We start from the raw sequence: 18,936 nt of genomic DNA, 5'->3' as shown, positions 1-18,936 counted from the left end.
GAAGCTAAATTTTAGGCTTATGCTAAAAACAACAAAAGAAACTCCACCCACTCCACCCTCAGGATGTGTCATGAAATTGGACTGAATTCAAAGAATGACCACTTTTGGTCACACTGAAGTTTTAGGCAAAGCTCAATTATAAATCTGTTGGTTTCAGAGATATACAACTACCATATGATCCAGAAATTCCATTTCTGGGTATATATCCAGAAGAAAAATAAGTCATGACCTCAAATAAATATCTGCACCCCCATGTTCTTTGCAACATTATTTGCAATAGCCAAAACTTGGAAACAACCTAAGTGTACACTGATGGATGAATGGATAAAAAACATAGTGCAGTATGTATGTGAATAAACAACAGAACATTATTCAGCCATAAAAAGAAGGAAATCCTGACATTTGGGACAACACTGATGGTTCTTAAGGGCATCATGCTAACAGAAATAAAGTCTGGCAGAAAAAGACAAGTATTGTATGATTTCACTTATGTGTGGAATCTAAAAAAACCAAACTCATAGAAACAGAGAACAGACTTGTGGTTACCAGAGGTGGGGGGTGGCAGGTGAAGGAAATACGTGAAGGTGATCATAGGTACAAACTTCCAGCTATAAGATAAGCAAGTTCTAGTAATGTAATACACAGAATGGTGACATCAGTAACTCTGGAGAGCAAAAAATGAAAAATAGATGGACTCCACATTTGACATTATGACTAGTAGATTACAAATACATTTTAAAATATCTAAATTATTGTTAAAATAAAATTACAGTTTGGCCCTGACCAGATAGATCAGTTGGTTGGAGCATCACCCTGATGAGCAAAGGTTGCTGTTTTAATCCCTGGTCAGGGCACATACAGGAACAGTTTAATAATGTTCGTCTCTCCCTCTCTCTAAAATCAATAAAATATATTTTTTTCTGACAGAAAGAAGAGGGGAGAGAGATGAGAAGAGTCAACTTGTATTTGCGGCACTTTAGTTGTTCACTGATTGCTTCTCACATGTGCCTTGATGGGAGCAGGGGAAGAGGGCTCCAGCTGAGCCAGTGACCCCTTGCTCAAGCCAGTGACCTTAGGCTTCCAGGCAGCAATCTTTGGGCTTAAGCTGGGGTGCTGAGGTCGAGGTTTGAACCTGGGATCTCAGCGTCCCAGGCTGATGCTCTATCCACTATGCCACCACCGGTCAGGCAAATCAATAAAATATTTTCAAAAAATAAAATAAAATTACAGTTCCAGTAGCCCTTGTTCCCCAATTTAAAAGTAGGCTTGCCCTCTGGGCTTATTTCACTAACTTTTAGAGGTCTCTCCTCAGGTCCCCCAAACAAAGAGATCTTTTCATTACTTTTCTGTCTTGTTAGCTTCTCTATAGAAAGACTTGGGAAAGATCCTCTTGATGGACAATGATTCCATTTTAAGAGTCTCAGCAGAACACTAGGGCCCCAATGTATATCCCTGTGCCAAACCTTTAAGCCAGGGGTAAGGAACCTTTTCGGCTGAGAGAACCATGTACACCACATATTTTAAAATGTAATTCCATGAGAGCCATACAATATGTTTAACACTAAATACAAGTAAAAGTGTGCATTTTATGTAAGACCAACACTTTTAAAGTACAATAAGTCTCTGAATTCTTTTTAGTAATGTTGTTATGCTGTTGATAACCAATGATGAATAAAGTACTTCTTACCATTAATGCAACTTCCGATGCTGCATGGTTTTGCTGATGGCTTTGTAGTCTGGTTGATACGTGGTGAGGTTAAGCTTCATGCAGGCGTTGAGACTTCCATCCGTTAAACGTGATCATAGGTTGGTCTTAATGTTCTTCAGATGTGAGAAAGACTGCTTACATGCATATGGAGAGCCAAACATTGTCAATACAGCAATACTCACATGCTGCAGTGTGTGGTATATGACGGGAAAAGTGTTCCAAGTTTTGACAATCAGCTGGTCCGCAGGTTGAAGTCTTTTCATTTCTCCCCACTTGTGTTTGCTTGCCAACTCTGCTTGCTGTCCTGCAAGTCTTTCCAAATCTTCATTCAGTGACTTGAACTTATTCACCCACATGTCTGAGGCCTTCAGGTCAGCAGCTTGAGGCTCAAAATCTCTGATGGAGACACCGGGGATGTAACTCAGGTCGGCGCTGTCCACTGCACACTCGTGTGGATGGGTGATGAACTTAAAAAGACGAATGCACTCATGAAATTCTCCAAAGCGCACTTTGAATGACTGCAGGACATTAGATGTGAAGCCTGCTAGCTGCTGGAGATCAAGATGTTGAGCAGGGTCACTTGCTGTGCATGCATCTTTAAACTCTCCCAGTTTGTCAAAGTGTAGTAAACAACCTGTTTCAGTATCTGCGATGAAGAGTTCCAGCTTGTTTTCAAATGCAAACACTGCTTGTTGAAGGGATAAGACTGTATTTCCAACGCCTTGCATTTTCACATTGAGCTGGTTCAGATGTTCAGTCATGTCCATGAGATAGTAGAACTTCAGGAGCTGCTCAGTGTTAGCTAACTCAGGATGCTCGACATTTTTCATTTCAAGAAAAGTCTTGATTTTGCTCAGACAAGCCGTGAAACGGCTGAGCACCTTCCCTCTTGACAACCAACACACACTTCTGTGCAGAAGCAGACCAGGATAATTATTCCCAACTTCACCCAGCAGTGTTTTAAACTGGTGACCATTTAAAGCTCGGGCAACAATAAAGTTGACCACCCGAATGACCAGCGACATCACCTCACCAAGCTGCTCGCCACACATCTGAGCACAAAGCGCCTCCTGATGTAGGATGCAGTGAAAATTTAGGATGGGTCTCTTCATGTTCACAAAGAAGTGCTACAAATCCTCTGTTTTTCCACACCATGCATGGAGCGCCATCAGTACACACTGAAATGTTTATCCATCGTTAGATTTTTTTCTTTAGCGGACTCAGTAAAAGACTTGAATAAATCCTCTCCTCTTGTTGTCTCTTTCATAGGCCTCATGTAGTGTGTCACCAACAGCATACCTTGCAATCACGCTGAACTGGGATAAATGGCTTACGTCTGTTGACTCATCCAAAGCAAGAGAAAAGAATGGTGCTGCATTTATGTCCTTCATTTGTGTTACCTCAATTTGATTTGCCATCATGATGGTATGATTGTGAACAGTTCTTGCCGACAGAGGTATGTCTTTTATTTGTTTACCTTGTCTTTATCCGAAAAGTCGTCAAAAAATTCACTGGCAACATCGAGCATGAATGTTTTGGTGTACTCCCCATCTGTGAATGGCTTTCCGTTTCTCACAATTGCTAAAGCACCAGCAAAGTTAGCCGAATTCCACTCACCTTGTTGGGTCCAAACACAAAGTTGCTGCTGACTAGCTTGCACTCTGCACAGTAGTTCTTGACATGCTTTCTTCCTGCTATCCCCCACTGGATATTTCAATGCAAATGTAGTATGGCATGTGTTGAAGTGCCGCTTTATACTTGACCATTTCATCGATGCAATTTTATCATTGCATATTAGACACATTGCATATTAGAACCTGCTCTCTCCACAAAGGTGAATTCCTCTGTCCATTCCTGCTGAAAAGTACGATACTCCTCATCTTTTTTTCTTTTAGCCATCTTCTTCGTCAAAAGGGTTTCTGCAATTAGCTAGCTCAGTGGTCCCCAACCTCTTTTGGGCCACGGACCAGTTTAATGTCAGAAAATATTTTCAAGACCGGCCTTTAGGGTGGGACGGATAAATGCACAAAATAAAATTATGCAACCAGCGTTAAAACTGTGGTATTTTTAAATATAATTGTAGAACTTATGATTTTTATTGGACTAAGTTAAAGGAGGAATGAGCATGTTCTCATTCTTCAGGCTGTATTTAAATTTGTTATTCTGACGTTTCATGTCTGACATCAATATGTAATATGATAGGTTCAGACGCGCTACCAATTATGAACCTACGACAATAAAAATAAACATGAATCCACTGTGTACTTGTATGCAACTTTATTAGAAGCGTCCTCTTAACATCGCACCAACAACATAACATGAGTAACATCCTCTCTGCCTCCAGACACTTTCCAGTCGCTATGGTAACGTTTAAACATGCCTTAAAAATAAGATACAACACAAAAACAAATATAAAGTATATGAAAAATACAACTCACCATTGTTATGAATATTGTAAGTTAAGGATTATTTATAACAATGTTTATATAGAATGAGAGATAGTAGCCTATCTCTCAACAACCATAACGCTAAATCAGTGGGAGCCCTGAGCTTGTTTCTCTGCAACGAGACGGTCCCATCTAGGGGTAATGGGAGACAATGACACCTGAAGTGTGTTGCTTATGTCCAGTGTATCCTGTAATTTTGTTTTGGTTGCTGTCACTGCAGAAAATCCCACTTCACACAAATAGTATGTCGGAAATGGCAACAGGGTTTTTAGTGCTTTTGTGGAGATCTTGGGGTATTCTGCTATGACTTTAATCCAGAACACTGGCAGAGTTGTCATCTCGAACATATTTTTAAGGCCGCCGTCATTTGCGATCTCCAGTAGTTGATCCTCTTCTTGCATAGACATGCTGGATTTACCTGGTTTGTTGATCCATTCCTTGGCAATACGTGGGTCTTTTGTGGTTGGGAAGTAGCGTTCAAACTCTTTTAAAAGCAAATACAGGTGATCGTGCACCAGCTGGGACAATGAAGGCTTGGGCTCAGTCTCTTCCAAAATTCCCGTGAATGTTTGAAACATGTCAAATATATGCCTATTCAAGCGTCGTCCCCACAAATCCAGTTTGGCTTTAAATGCAGCTACTTTATCTGCCAACTTGAAGACAGTTGTCATTTTCCCCTGAAGTGACCGATTGAGTTCATTGAGGAGGTTAAATATGTTGCACAAGTAAGCGAGTTTTTCAACCCATTCCTCATCACTGAAATGTGCTGCTAGCGGTGACTTTTTTTCTGAGAAATCTCTGCAGCGGCTCTCGTAATTCAAACACTCTGGCCAGGGATCTCTCTTGGGATAACCATCTTATTTCTGTGTATAAGAGAAGGTGTCTGTGCTCCGTGTTCATTTCCTCACAAAGCTGCTCGAACAGGCACAAGTGAAGGGCGTGTGCTTTGATGTGGTTAATAACTTTAATGACATCATTCAATACGCTTTTAAGTTCCGGTGGTATATTTCGGCTAGCTAGCATTTCCCTGTGAATGACACAATGCGTAGACTCGCATTCAGATGCAACCTCCTTAATCCGAGTAGTAAACCAGGCATTTTTCTGGTCATGGCAGCAGCTCCATCTGTGCATATGCCGACACAAAAAGACCATTTCAGTTTTCCTGATATATAGTCATCCAGTGATTTAAATAGTTCTGCGGCTGTGGTTTTGGTTGGCAATGATGGTGCACATAACATATCCTCATGCATATCCTCTTGATAAAGATAACGCACGTAAACAAGTAGCATTGCCTTGCTGTCAATATCTGTAGATTCGTCAACCTGGAGAGCGTACCACGGTGATTTATTAATCCTTTCCAACAACTGTGATTCAATGTCCTCTGCTATTTCCTCAATGTGCTGTGTGATGGTGGCAGCCGAAAGAGGCATCTGTGCTATCTTTTTAACCACAGCCTCTCCTAGAAGTTCACGACAAATGTCTTTAGTGGCTGGAAGGATCAATTCTTCACCAATGGTGAATGGCTTCTTAGCCTTAGCAATACGATTAGCCACCAAGTATGATGCTCTCAGTGCACTCGCATTTATTGATGTAGTGGCCACCAGTAATTGTTTCTGTCCTTCTTGTTCATGCTTTTTTCTTTGGAAATACTCAGAAGGCTTCTCTTTTAAAGTAGGGTGCTTGGTCTCCAAATGGTGAAGCAGTTTTGAAGGCTTCATTGCCTCATTACTTAGCCGGTCGCCACATATTATGCAGAGCCGCCTTGGTGCGCGAGAATCACCAATTGCGATAAATCCACACTTCAAGTAGGACTCATGGTATTGGCTGTTAAATGAAGCCTTCTTTTTCTTCCAGGTCATAGGTTCTTCTTCTGTCTCCTCACTGGCCCTTTTCCACTTCACAAAAAAACTTTCGATGGAATTTTGTTTTTCACTCATTTTGCTAGTTTATGGGTTTAATTTTAGCGGCAATGTATCACGTGACCGAGACAAGCATCAGAGTGAGTCTTAGAGGGATGTAACAGAGGGAATCTGGTCATTTTTTAAAAATAAAACATTGTTCAGACTCAAATATAAATAAAACGGAAATAATGTAAGTTATTCTTTCTCTGCGGACCGGTACAAAATGGCCCACGGACCAGTACCGATCCGCGGCCCGGGGGTTGGGGACCACTGAGCTAGCTGACTACTTGATTAAAAGGAGGGAAGTTTACTTCCTGACCTCACAACAACCCGTGTACATTAGGCATTATCCAATAAAAACTTGGTGTTGTCCCGGAGGACAGCTGTGATTGGCTCCAGCCACCCACAACCATGAACATGAGCGGTAGGAAATGAATGGATTGTAATACATGAGAATGTTTTATATTTTTAATGTTATTATTTTTTTTATTAAAGCTTTGTCTGTGAGCCAGATGCAGCCATCAGAAGAGCCACATCTGGCTCACGAGCCATAGGTTCCCGACCACTGCTTTAAGCGAAAGAACACTTCTTTGACCGTCTTAAAAATTTCTAACACACAGGAACTCTATAAGATAAAGTCTGATAAAAATAAGCCCCATTATCTCCCCCAGGAAAACCTTACTTTTTGGATTTTTCCATCTTGATCACCCAGCATCATCACCCATTCAGTCATCCAGGCTCCATGTGTTTCACTTTCGGCTCTTTTTCTATATTCAACAGGTATCAAGTTTTATCCATGGTACTTTCCCAATACCCTTCAAATATATCATCACTTTTCCAACTGCCTCCTCAGTTCAGGTCTTTCCTATATTGGCCTCCTATCTGCTCTCTCAACTTTATCTCACACTTAGTTGCTATACTTTAGTTTTTCAAAACACAGATTTGGTCGTTATCACGTGGACCTTTATTTAATCTCTACTCTTAGAAGAGTTATGTGCCACCTGACCAGGTGGTTGCTCAGTGGTTAGAGCATCGGACCTGGGACACTGAGAACCTAGGTTCAAAGCCCCAAGGTTACCAGCTTGAGTCCCAGGTGGCTGGCTTGAGCAAGGGGTCACTGGCTGAGCTGGAGCCTCCCTCCCCTGACCCCCACGTTAAGGCATGTATGAAAAGCAATCAATGTACAACTAAAAAGTGCCACACTGAGTTAATGCTTCTCCTCTCCTTTCCTGCTGTCTTGTCTGTCTCTTGTGCTAAAAAAAAAAAGGGAATAATCATGTGCAAAACTTTTCACTGGCATGAGAAGGCAATGCAATGCAGTGAAGAGTGCAAAGTTTTTTTACTTAAAACAGACCCATGTTTGAATTGACTTTTACCAAGTAATTTAAGTCTCTGGAATTCAGTTTCCTAGTAATTTAACAGAGACTGTGTTATCTGCATACTTTCCATTCAGTGTGGTCCTTCACTTGGATAGGAAGCATCAACATCACTGAGAACACAACAGAAATGCAGACCCACCCAGACTGACTGGCTCAAAATCTACTTTAATTATTTCTTACAACTGCATGTGAATCTGCAAATATCTCAAAATAAAAGTTAATTAAAAATCTACATTTTATTAGAATCACAAAATGACTGGCATGGTACCTTAAAGTTTAAGATGTACCACCAATTATTGTGAAGATTAAATGTTAACAATCATAACCTTTCCATTTCTCCCTTCAGTTTCTTTGATTATTCTGATTCTTTTGTAAGAAATGTACTCTTCACCTCCCAAAGTATTAAAATCATGCTCATTTTTAAAGTATTAGATTAAATGCTATTTTCTGTATGAAACTTTCCATATCCTTTATCAACCCAAGAACACTTTTTAACCTCATTTTATTTTTTTTCATGTTTTATATCTGGTGAACATATTTCCCTCACTAGATTATAAGCTTTTTGAGGGAAGAGACAATGTCTGGTTAATCTTCCTACTACCTAAAATTTAACCAGTGCCCTATCTTTAGAAAGCTCAGAGAAATGTATTTAACTACTAAAAACAGAACTAAGAAAAGCTGGTGTGGTCATGCAACTCCTGGGAATTAACCTGGAGCTCTACACATGTAGGTAATGAAAGTGGATGACTAGTGAGTAAGTGTCCAACACGAGAGAGAAGGTAAAAAGAAAAGTACTCCTGACATGTTTTTTCCATCTTCCAGATGAGTCAGGGATCTATGAAACTTCTCTATAAAACCTCAGAATCTGAGCTGGTTCCCTTAAGATTTCTTGCCAGTTAAGACTTGGAGCAGGTCATGCCTTGAAACTCATTTTTCCTTTATCTGTCTCTAGCAGCGAAAACCCAAAATCAGATTAAATGAGTCATAATTTCACAGCCGATTTACACACTAGAAATCATCCTAACTCAATCATTTGATGGATCTGGAAACTGTGATCAAAGAAAGTGAAATCATTTTGTCCAAAGTTATATAGTAAGTAAATAATAGAACTGACCTAGTCCTAAACTCAATACTCTTCTGTACTAAAGCAGGTTAGCATTCTAGCACATCAAAAGGAATGTGATATGTTTATGTTATATGTATACTATATGTTTTATTGCCAAACACATCTCTATATCATTATAATACTGATTCAAATTCGGTTCACTGTGATGCTCATTTTGTGCTGGCTAAATCCATAACCAATTGTTCTATTTTAATGTATATAAAGTTTACCCTGAATTATCATTTTGAGCTATATCCTATTTATTTCCTTGGTATCACTCTAATTTTTCAAAGATTGTGATTTTTAATCTAGTTCCAAGAGTTTAACCCCTCTGACCTACTTCTTACATCTATATTAATGATAAAGTAATATTAATTCTAAAATAATCCTGTAAAAAATCAGTATACTTCTGTATATAAGTAAATGAAATTTACAAAGATTTAAAACTGAATAATACACTCTACCAAAACATTGGTTGTTAAGTTTCTGTGAGCTCAAATAAAAAGGAAACACAAGTTAAAATCTTACTTTTAAAATAAAAAATATTTGTGAACAACATGTGTAACATTTAATGAAAGGAAAATTAAAAGCAAAGACACTTAAAGACAGTAGATGGTTTTACAAATCTACGAAAGGAAACATGGGCTACACAGAAATAGAAAAGTTGTTATTAAAACACAAGAGGCAGCCCTGGCCGGTTGGCTCAGCAGTAGAGCGTCGGCCTGGCGTGCGGGGGACCCGGGTTCGATTCCCAGCCAGGGCACATAGGAGAAGCGCCCATTTGCTTCTCCACCCCCTCCCTCCTTCCTCTCTGTCTCTCTCTACACCAAGGTTCCATTGGAGCAAAGATGGCCCGGGTGCTGGGGATGGCTCCTTGGCCTCTGCCCCAGGCGCTAGAGTGGCTCTGGTCGCGGCAGAGTGACACCCCGGAGGGGCAGAGCATCGCCCCTGGTGGGCGTGCTGGGTGGATCCCCGTCGGGCGCATGCGGGAGTCTGTCTGACTGTCTCTCCCCGTTTCCAGCTTCAAAAAAAAAACACAGGAGGCACAGGCCATTTTCACAAACCATACATTTTTTGAACTCTTACATTTCTACATCAGAAGATAATGATAAACCATATAAAGCATAAGGAACTGAAACAAAAACAGTAAGATGAGGAGCCTGAATCCAAATATATTAACCTAACAGAATTTTTAAAACATAAAGTGTACTGCCTGACCAGAAAGTGGCGCAGTGCTTAGAGTGTGAGACTGGGACGCAGAGGACCCAGGTTCGAGACCCAGAGGTTGCCAGCTTGAGCGCAGGTTTACCTGGTTTGAGCAAGGATCACTAGCTTGAGCCCAAGGTCGCTGGCTTGAGCAAGGGGTCACTAGCTCTGCTATAGCCCCCCTGGTCAATGCATAAATGACAAAGCAATCAATGAACAACTAAGGTGCCGCACAAGAATTGGTGCTTCTCATCTCTCTCCTTTCCTGTCTGTCCCTATCTGTCCCTTTGTCTCTCTGTCTCTGTCACAAAAAATAAAACCACATTAACCATATTTTTAAATAAAAAACATTATGTACTATTAATGTTTCATTTCCAATAAAATTTGAACATAATATATGTATAATATAATTAATAATAGCTCTGCGGAGCCCTTCAGAAGTCGGGGCCCAGGGCGTACGCTCGGTATGCCTATTGTTAAATCACCTCTGCTTATTGATGCATGTATAATTCATAGAAAAGCATTAGAAACAATATTAACTGGAAAAACTATTGACATAAATAGCATGCACAGTACCTTTTGATAAACAATGGAGCACACAAGATCCTTGACAGCAGATAAAGATAGTTCCTGAGCTTCAATGGTAACACTCTCCCGTGTAAGGCCAATTTGCAGTAGAAATGAAACCGTATGCACTGAGCCTCTGGAGTTGGTGAGTGACGGTGCACTGAGGCTTCCATTAGAGAGTCGTGCAGACAGTCCTGTCTTTGGACTTGAACATGAAGAAGGAGTTGGAAGCACAGCAGGAAGAGTTACAGGTAATACAGACTTCTGGGCTGATGGAGGAGAACTGTTTGCAGACATCTGCCTTTCTTTAATCTTTTAAAATAGTTGTCAATTTTTTTTAAATGGTTATAAAGAGGCTTTTAAATCTTAGCAGAAAAAAACGTCGTAACTTTTGGATTTAGTTGAAAACTTCTTTATTTCCTCTTTTAAGCCACTCATGCTGATGATTTGCAAGTTCTACAACTGTGACTTGAATGCACACAAGGTCCTACTTCCCTTAATATCAGTCCCATCAAAAAAGAGTCTTGGCTTTAGAACAACCGGGGCTCTGGAAAGGATTTAACATCACTGAGTTATCTTCATCAAAAAAGAGCTGACATTGCTTACCTTCTAGATATCTTCATCTATTTTTTTTTAGTTTATTCTTGTCCCTCTCTTTTAATTTCAGAAAATACATACTGAACAAAAGTTGTTTTTCTGTCAAGATGAAATCCTCCCAGTTTAAAAAAAAACAGGTGTTTAGGATTAATCTATTTAGTTATTCTTTGGTTCACTGATGTGATGGGATACTTTCTCAATGTCCACACCTTAAATCACCTTCTCACATGTCCTCATTTTCATTTTTAGGTGGGTAAATATTTCCATTATGAAGTAGAAAACTTTTTAAAATAGCATAGGCATATTTCATTTGATGAATAGGTCCACCGAGAAAAGTCGATTCTGATACATAGTCAACCTGGAAAAATGTTTTAAAAATCTTTTAATATTTTATACTCAACCGATATTATGTTAAAAATACAAGAATCCCTATAATTTCTTAAGTGATAATTTTTGGTTGTAAGTTTATAATTCACCAATAAATCCTAATGATAGACATTTGTTTTGGTCTAGTTATCAGAGCCATTTTTTTAACTGTACATATAATTTCAGGGACAGCCTCCTACTCAATAATAATAATAATAACAACAGTAATAATACTTCAGCAGTCCTCACTAATACCGAAAATTTGAAATTCAAACACTTTTAATCCACAAATATACAACTGTGTTATGACAGAGAAAACAGAAAAGATACAAGGGACAAAAAAAAAAAAAAAGAGTAAAACTTACATCATCATAGAAATAAAGTACATACCACTAAGTCATATAAAAGATATATAATATTGTCCTAACACAAATTAAGAATGTTCTTTTTTTATATTAAAAGTCTAATTCTGCCAAAATATAATTTGTGACTTGCTTTGTTAACAGATTTCTTTCAGAAGTCTAAGGAAGGTAACCAGATACACCGTGCACAGTTGTATGGTCAACAAGAAATGTGAAAGACATACTCATGATGACAGGAACTTGGCAGAAAGTGATCTCATCATACAAGACTTCTAAAAGTAAAAAACAGAATACTAGGCACCGTTACATATGCATCACACATTTAATATAAAAGGACAGTTCAAAACATAAAAAGAAGGTACAGTCCCACCACCCAATGGCTAAGTGAAATGGCTCACAAGAGAAGAATCTTTCTAAATTCAATGTATATACTTGTAAACAATACCAGTGAAAAAAAAGAGGGAAGTTTCTAGTGTGGCTGCAGAATGACTCTTTGGAGAGTAGTTAATGGGGCTAAATAAATTAGGATGAACAAAACAGAACAGTAAAAACATGCAGTGATAGTATCCAGAATAAGAAAACTCAAGAAAAACTAAGACTTGGAATAAAAATGCCTAAAGATAGCAAAAGCTTTTATAGCTACATTCAAATATAATGATTATCCCACTTTATATTGTACTTAAATCTTACAAATGTTTCACATACTTTATCTCATGGTTATCTCTTCGGAATTTGACAAGGCAAGCATTATTTTTGCAGGTGAGAATACTGAAGCCCAAGCTGATAAAGTGGCTTGCCCACCTGACAGGGCGATTTAGAGGGGAGGGCATTCAGACCCAAGTTTCATAAAACATACTGTTTTTCAAAGAGAACAAGGAACTGAGAGAATCACTGCTTAGAGGATGTTGTTACAGTTCAGAGAGCACGTAGAAGGCAGAATTGCTCAACTTGTATGTTATTTATCTTCTCTCAGTTTTCAACTACTGTTGTAGAAGAGCACTGAGAACTGAAACCCGAGTCTGGTGACTAAGAGAGACTAAAAAGCAACTTTATGTGAGTGTAAATCTTCAGGTCCAGTTGCAAGCCACTCCATAGTGCCAAAGCAATAAATAAGTGAAAGTACAAAGCTGGACTGCTATAATCTTGGAGAAAGAGTTCAGAAAGAGAGAAATAATAATGGCCCAGAGATGGGTCAGAGTTGCTTCAAGTCTTACGGGCTGAGGGTGTGGGGAAGCAGATTTCAGAAACTACAGACAAATAAGTTTAATATTAATCCTTAGTCAAATCCGAGAATAGATTATATATGAAATGGTTTTTGAGTACTAGATGTCAGCATGAATTCAAACAAAATTAAGTCAAATCAACTACATTTACATCTTGAAAAAGAATGATTAGATTTCTTAGATGAAGTAATAATAACAATAACAATAGCTGACAGTTTTTGAGCTCTATCTGCCCAACACTGTCCTAAGCATTTTACATGTATTACCTCACCTAATCCTCACAACAACCCATTTTATAGTTGATAAAACAGGCTGAGAGATTACTCACCCAAGATCACACAACTGGCAAAGCCAGAAAAATAAAAATTGTGTATTCTGTACAAAACAATATTCAAAATGGTTTTCCGTGCAACTTTTGTAAATATGTTGCTTGAGTGTGAGTTGGATAAGTTTGCTGCTCCTTATAAACTTCGATGAGAGAACTCTTTACAGAGTACCTAGGAAGTCTGTCCTTACACCTGTATTGGAAGACATGCTTATAAAATTCTTAGTCTATAATTTGGGAGAAATAAACTAAAACTAAAGTGAAATGTAACAAGGATGAGTGTAAAGCTTTGCATTTAGTTTCAAGAAGTTAAATGTGCAGTACAGAAATGGAGAAATGCAGATTTAGAAGCTGTTCATAAGAGGAGTTATAAACCCAAGAGTATAACAGGTGCTGCTAATATAACGGTTGACTAAAAGAACTACTGCAAACCTAAACCCCCAGGTTGCTGAGAATACACCAGCATCAATCTGTATGCTGGTTGCCAGTCAGCCTACTACTCTATTATATTCATTTCTACGGTCCACGTATTTTAGACTTATGTTGATTTTTAAAATAACAGTGAAAACAATGTGAGAAAATATGCTTAACAAAACCAAATAATGGTCTTCAAATATTTGAAAATGTGTTAAGAGAATAACAGTTCTTTTTTAAATTTTTCTATTGATTTGAGAGAGAGTGAGAGAAAGGTGAGGGAGGAGGGAGTGGGGAGGGTGTAGGAGGAGAGGGGGAAGTAAGAGAGAAAGAGAGAGAAGCATCGCCATGTTGTTTCTCTTTGTTCCATTTAGTCACTTAGTTGTTCTATTTAGTTGTATACTCGCTGATTGCTTCTCATATGTGCCTTGACTAGGGTGTCAAACCAGTGACCTCTGGCGCTCTGGGTTGATGCTTTGTCCACTGAGCCACTGGCCAAGGCCTTGAGAATAATAGGTTTTATCCAGCATCATTGCAGAGGGCAGAAGTACAAGGAAGATAACAGAACTACTTACTTACCTCACAGGACTGAGCTTCAGCATGTCAAGTACCTACAACGGTATCTGGCTTACCTTAAGTACTCAGTAAATACTAGCAATTTGCATAGCATTTAGGTGAGGGAAGTAACAATTAACTACTTTATGCTAAATAATGCAATTGAGATATGATTCTTCATTAAACCTTTGCAACAACCCTAGGAGATCTGTTTAATTCTATTTTACAGAAAAGAAAACAGAATTTCAGAGAAGTTGCTTGCCCACAGCTACACAGCTAACCGGTGATGGAACAGGGATTCAAACAAAAGTTTTTCTGACTCCAAAACCCATGTTCTCTCCACTATTTCATCCCACCTCCAACAATCCAACAATGGAACAGGTTTTATCATGAAGTGAAGAGCTACTTAACATACCTGACTCAATTAGTTTCAAAAAGTTGAACTGTCATTAAAAAAGTAGTAATATATCAAAGAATACCATATGCAGGTTAAATACTATACAATACCAGATGTTGCTGTGTTTAATAATAATAATTTATATTTTCCCACTAAATTTCCATTTTATTATACCCATTAAAATTAGCCAAATAATAGTAACTATCTAGGTAATACAATTGAATTTATCAGAATTATTGATAACTATTAATAAACAATATAAATGTTATACTTTTGAACAAATAATATTTTTAAAAGTTTTAGCATGAACACAAATAGAAGAAATTAAGTGAGCTGTCATATTAGCTTCTGCCCACACATCCATCTGCTTTTCTTCTCCGTTTTGTTTTATGGAAAACTCTGATTTGCTCTGTAACATGCAACAGATGCTGGGTGAAAAATATTAAAACTAAGTATCAAAAAAATCCAAAATCTCCATTTATGTTATCATTATGTTTCAATTAGAAAACTGAAATGACAGTACACATCTTAACTAACTTATAAATTGAACAACAGTTTGATATATTGGTTTCTAACATCTAGGAATTGGCAAGCATTACTAATATGCTTATTTGGAGCATCTCAAATAATATTTTGGGGAGTTTTCTGTCACATATCCCATTCAAATGAGGTCACATAATCTGTCAACACTGCTGAATGGAATAAAAGGCTAGGGTATTTTGAGCCCAATCAGCCCTATTATTACAGACAAGGTAAAACCAAAGGCCTTGGAGTTTAGGGGACTTAACTGAAGGTTACCCCATGGTAACACCACAAGTTGATCTATCTTCCTCTCCCTCTCCCTCACCTCCCCCTTCCTCATACATTATCTGTTAGCAAAGCATCTAATTAGAAGAAGCTCTAACAGCAGCACTTTCATTCAACAAATATTTACTGAGTGCCCATTATTTGCCGGACTGTTATGAGACACTGGGATTATACAGCAGTGACCAAAACAGACATGGCTACTGCTTTTTTGGAGCTCACAGTGTGATGTGGGCCATATACATTACACAACATGCACACAAATAGCCCAGGTAATTAGAAATGATAAAAAGTGACACAACAGGGTATAATCCTGAAAGGATCTAATTTCAACTGGGGTCTCAAGCAAGGTGTGCCTTTAAGGAAGTGGTATTTGAGCCAAGACATAAAGGATAAGTAGGAGTCAGGGAAGCAGAGTGAAAAAGAGGATTCCAGGAAGACAAAACAAATACTTCAAAAGGAAGCTCATTACTTAGTTTAGCCAGTGGTTTTTTTGCACTCAAAAAGGCTTTAGTAAAGGCTAAAGTAAAAAGGTAAAATGCTTTTTCTATTCAGAATAGCATAATATTTACCATGACTCTCTACCAGTAATGGTTCAATTTAGTTTGGTATGCTAGAAATGCTAATGAATGAGGGTCTTTTTTCTCCAGTGGATATGTACTTGAATATGCACGTGTGTTCTTTCAGCATGTAAAAAGGCACGTGGCCTTTTTTAGTGCATTACTGATGGGTGTCTTTGCTTAAAAATCCTGATGTGGTTTTTACATTGCATATTGCATGAAAAAATTCAAATAACTTTGTGGTTGATTTTTAAAAAGCATAGTTTGTATAAATCCTTACATCTATGTATTTTCAAAAATATAACTATTATCTTAAATTAATATAATACTTTTTTCTCCTAACAGTTCAGCATTTGAATAAATTGCTGCTGCTAAAATTCTGCTCATCTGGGGTGTTTGAATCTCAGTCTTTCCACTGTCAGAAACAACACAATGAGATCACACTGGGTCTGCTCTCTACTCAGGCACTAAAATGTTTATCCAGTAATAAGATTACAGGCTGCCAGTCTGGCAATGTTGTATGAATCGATGCTGGGCTTAAAGGAACTTCACCAAATCTCTGCATCAGTGATACGTGAGAAATCTGACTGGCTAATAGCCAATGAACACTTTCGCACATACCGCCACTATAAACTAACCACACAAGTGGAGAAAACTTTTTTCTACATTGAAATATTTAGAAAACATCTCCCAAGTAGATTACCTCAAGTTTTTTTCACTACTGAGACAACTGCTCCACAGAGGCACACATACAAGTTCAATCTGAATTACATAACTGGACAGACTCAAAGCATTATCAGCACAGAAAATTGTAAATCATAAGCATGATTATTATTTAATCAAATTAAAACTTGTACTAGCAAATAATTTCCCCATATTTCAAGTTCTTAAGTCTCTTTTAAAAATAAGCAATTAACTCTAATATGGTAATACTGTCATCAACTTTAGAATTTCTTTTGAAAATGAGGAAAAATAAAGTCTCTGAAGAAAAGTGCACTTAAAAGACCTCTATTCATTTTATCAATTCTTATATATAATTTTTTAAATTGAATACCCCCAATGACTAAGCTCTCTCTTTCTTTGAGTGTGGCAGTGTTTAAATTAAAAATAATCCAGAAAGAGAGAAATTTCTATTTGAAAGAGGTGACGTGATGAAACTGAAAGCTTATTAACTCCGTATATTTAAAAGTCTCACTACTACCTAGGATGATTAAAAAACTAGTTTCAAGAAAGAAACCAGTCAATACTCTTGAATTTGAGTCACCTAAAAAGTTAAATGCTATATGTATACACACCAAATTATTGAACCTAGGGTGGAAACTGGCTTGTCAAAAACTCCAAGCTCACCTGATCACGCTTACCACGTCTGTATTACCCACTGAAACAAAACCTGACACGAAGGCTGACACGTTTTAAATACTTACATCAACACTTATTAACTTCTTTTTGTCTCAATTTCCATGCTCCCTCTCAATCCAGATCCTAACAGGAGAAGAGGAAAAGGTTCCTTTATAACGTAAAACTGGCCTGGACCTGGGTCAGGTACTTATGGATACCTTTAGCAGCAGCAAATCCATAGATATTTCCAGCCCCCTTTGCATCAGAAGTTGGTAAGCTTGATCTAAGCAAAATCAGTTGCTAAAAATGTCAGGAAGAACTGCAGCGTTGTGTACAAAGAGGACGCAGTGTCAAAAGTGGGAACGTTTTCTAGGGTACAAATTAAGGCACTGAAAAGTTTTTGTTTCATTTGCGACTAGAGCTCCTGAAGGCTGGGTCGCACAAGTCGTAGCTCAGGGTGTAACTTATCCTTTCTAATCAAAGATGACACTGATAGTTTGACTTCCTGCGGGGTTGGGTGTGGTTGAAGAGACAGTTAAGTCCAAGCCGTCAATCTGTGAGTGGAAAAGTGTGCAGGTCTCACACACGTCAGTCACTTGATTTACACTTGTGTCTGCAGTCGGTAGGGCCTATGCCTCTGATGGCGATAACTTCAAACACAATATCCAACAGGCAACCGGGTGGGATGGGGTTATTTTTTTGGCTCAAAGAAACAGTTGCACTGCTCGGTGTTTCACCGTAAAAGAAAAACCTCCGGGGGGGTGTGAACAACTCGGAGCAATGTTGCAGCGTGCAAAACTAAAGGGAGTCAGGAAACTGGGGTGGGGGCTAATGTTCTCTAAGCAGCATTCACTCACCGCTCGGAGACGGGTACAAGGCAAAGTGATGAAAAGAAAAGAAAGGCTTATCCAAAATGCCGCAGCGTGACTGCCGCCGCTCTGGCGTCGGGAGCTAGTCCGGGGACCCAGCCACAGAGGGTGACCGAGGGGCCGGGCGCGGTGGTCGCCCGCGGAGCGCGAGTCCAAGTTGGCCTCCGCGCCCACGCCGGAACTTGGCCCCAGCTGGCGGCCGCGCCGGCGCCCGCGCCCGCCGCGACGCCCACCGCCCGCGCCTCCCGCCGCGCGCTCTGCCAACTTCCCGCCCGGCCCCGGCGGCCGCCGCCCAGCCCGGCGCGGGGTCCGAGTCCCGCCGCCGCCGCCGCCGCCGCGTGCGGGCGAGTGGGGGAGGGGCCGCCGCCGCCTCACCCCACGGGCCGCGAGAACAAAGCGGCGGCCGCGGCGGCGCTAACTTTTTCGGTGTCTGTTCCGCGCTCCCTGGGGCGACTACTTACAGAGGCGGGCTCGGCCGGTCGTGAGAAAGTCCGCGCCCGCCAGCGTTTGGGTCTCGGACGAGGCGCCAGCGAGGCTTCACGCGCCTCGCAGGATCCCGCCCGCCGCCGGCGCCCCTTCCTCCCTCCCTCCCTCCCTCCGCCCTGCTCCCTCCGCCCTCCTCCCCCCTCCCCGTCCCGGCCTGAGGCCCGAGGGCGGGGGGCCCGGGCATGCGGGCGGGGGCGCGCGGCCTGCCGGGAGCTGTAGTTCCCCGGCGGCGCGAGCGGGCTGAAGCCGCGCGTGGGTGTTACTCACCGGCTTCGCGGCACGCGGGGAGCTCCGTCCCCCTGGGCTCTTTGGGCTCGTGCTGTGCGG

At 40.0% G+C, this 18,936-nt stretch overlaps 1 protein-coding gene across 2 annotated transcripts in view; it reads right to left on the bottom strand.

The window, feature by feature from the left end:
* PRKD3 (protein kinase D3) overlaps positions 1–18,715 on the bottom strand; it is a 77,638-nt gene extending 58,923 nt beyond the window's left edge. Inside the window, exons 1-3 of one of the 2 annotated variants that reach the window (XM_066378480.1) lie at positions 18,585–18,707; positions 17,341–17,398; positions 10,323–11,268 (exon numbers count right to left, since the gene is read on the bottom strand). In XM_066378480.1, coding sequence (XP_066234577.1) covers positions 10,323–10,610 — 288 coding nt within the window. In that variant the 5' untranslated portion in view covers positions 10,611–11,268; positions 17,341–17,398; positions 18,585–18,707. Of the gene's footprint in view, positions 1–10,322; positions 11,269–17,340; positions 17,399–18,584 lie in introns of both variants that reach the window. The other variant, XM_066378482.1, reaches the window with a different exon arrangement.
* Between the last annotated feature and the right edge of the window lie 221 nt (positions 18,716–18,936).

The sequence above is a fragment of the Saccopteryx leptura genome, chromosome 3, assembly GCF_036850995.1.
Source record: "Saccopteryx leptura isolate mSacLep1 chromosome 3, mSacLep1_pri_phased_curated, whole genome shotgun sequence".
Lineage (NCBI taxonomy): Eukaryota > Metazoa > Chordata > Mammalia > Chiroptera > Emballonuridae > Saccopteryx > Saccopteryx leptura.
The sequence above is the reverse complement of the archived record's forward strand: the minus strand, read 5'-3'. Positions and strand labels throughout refer to the sequence as shown.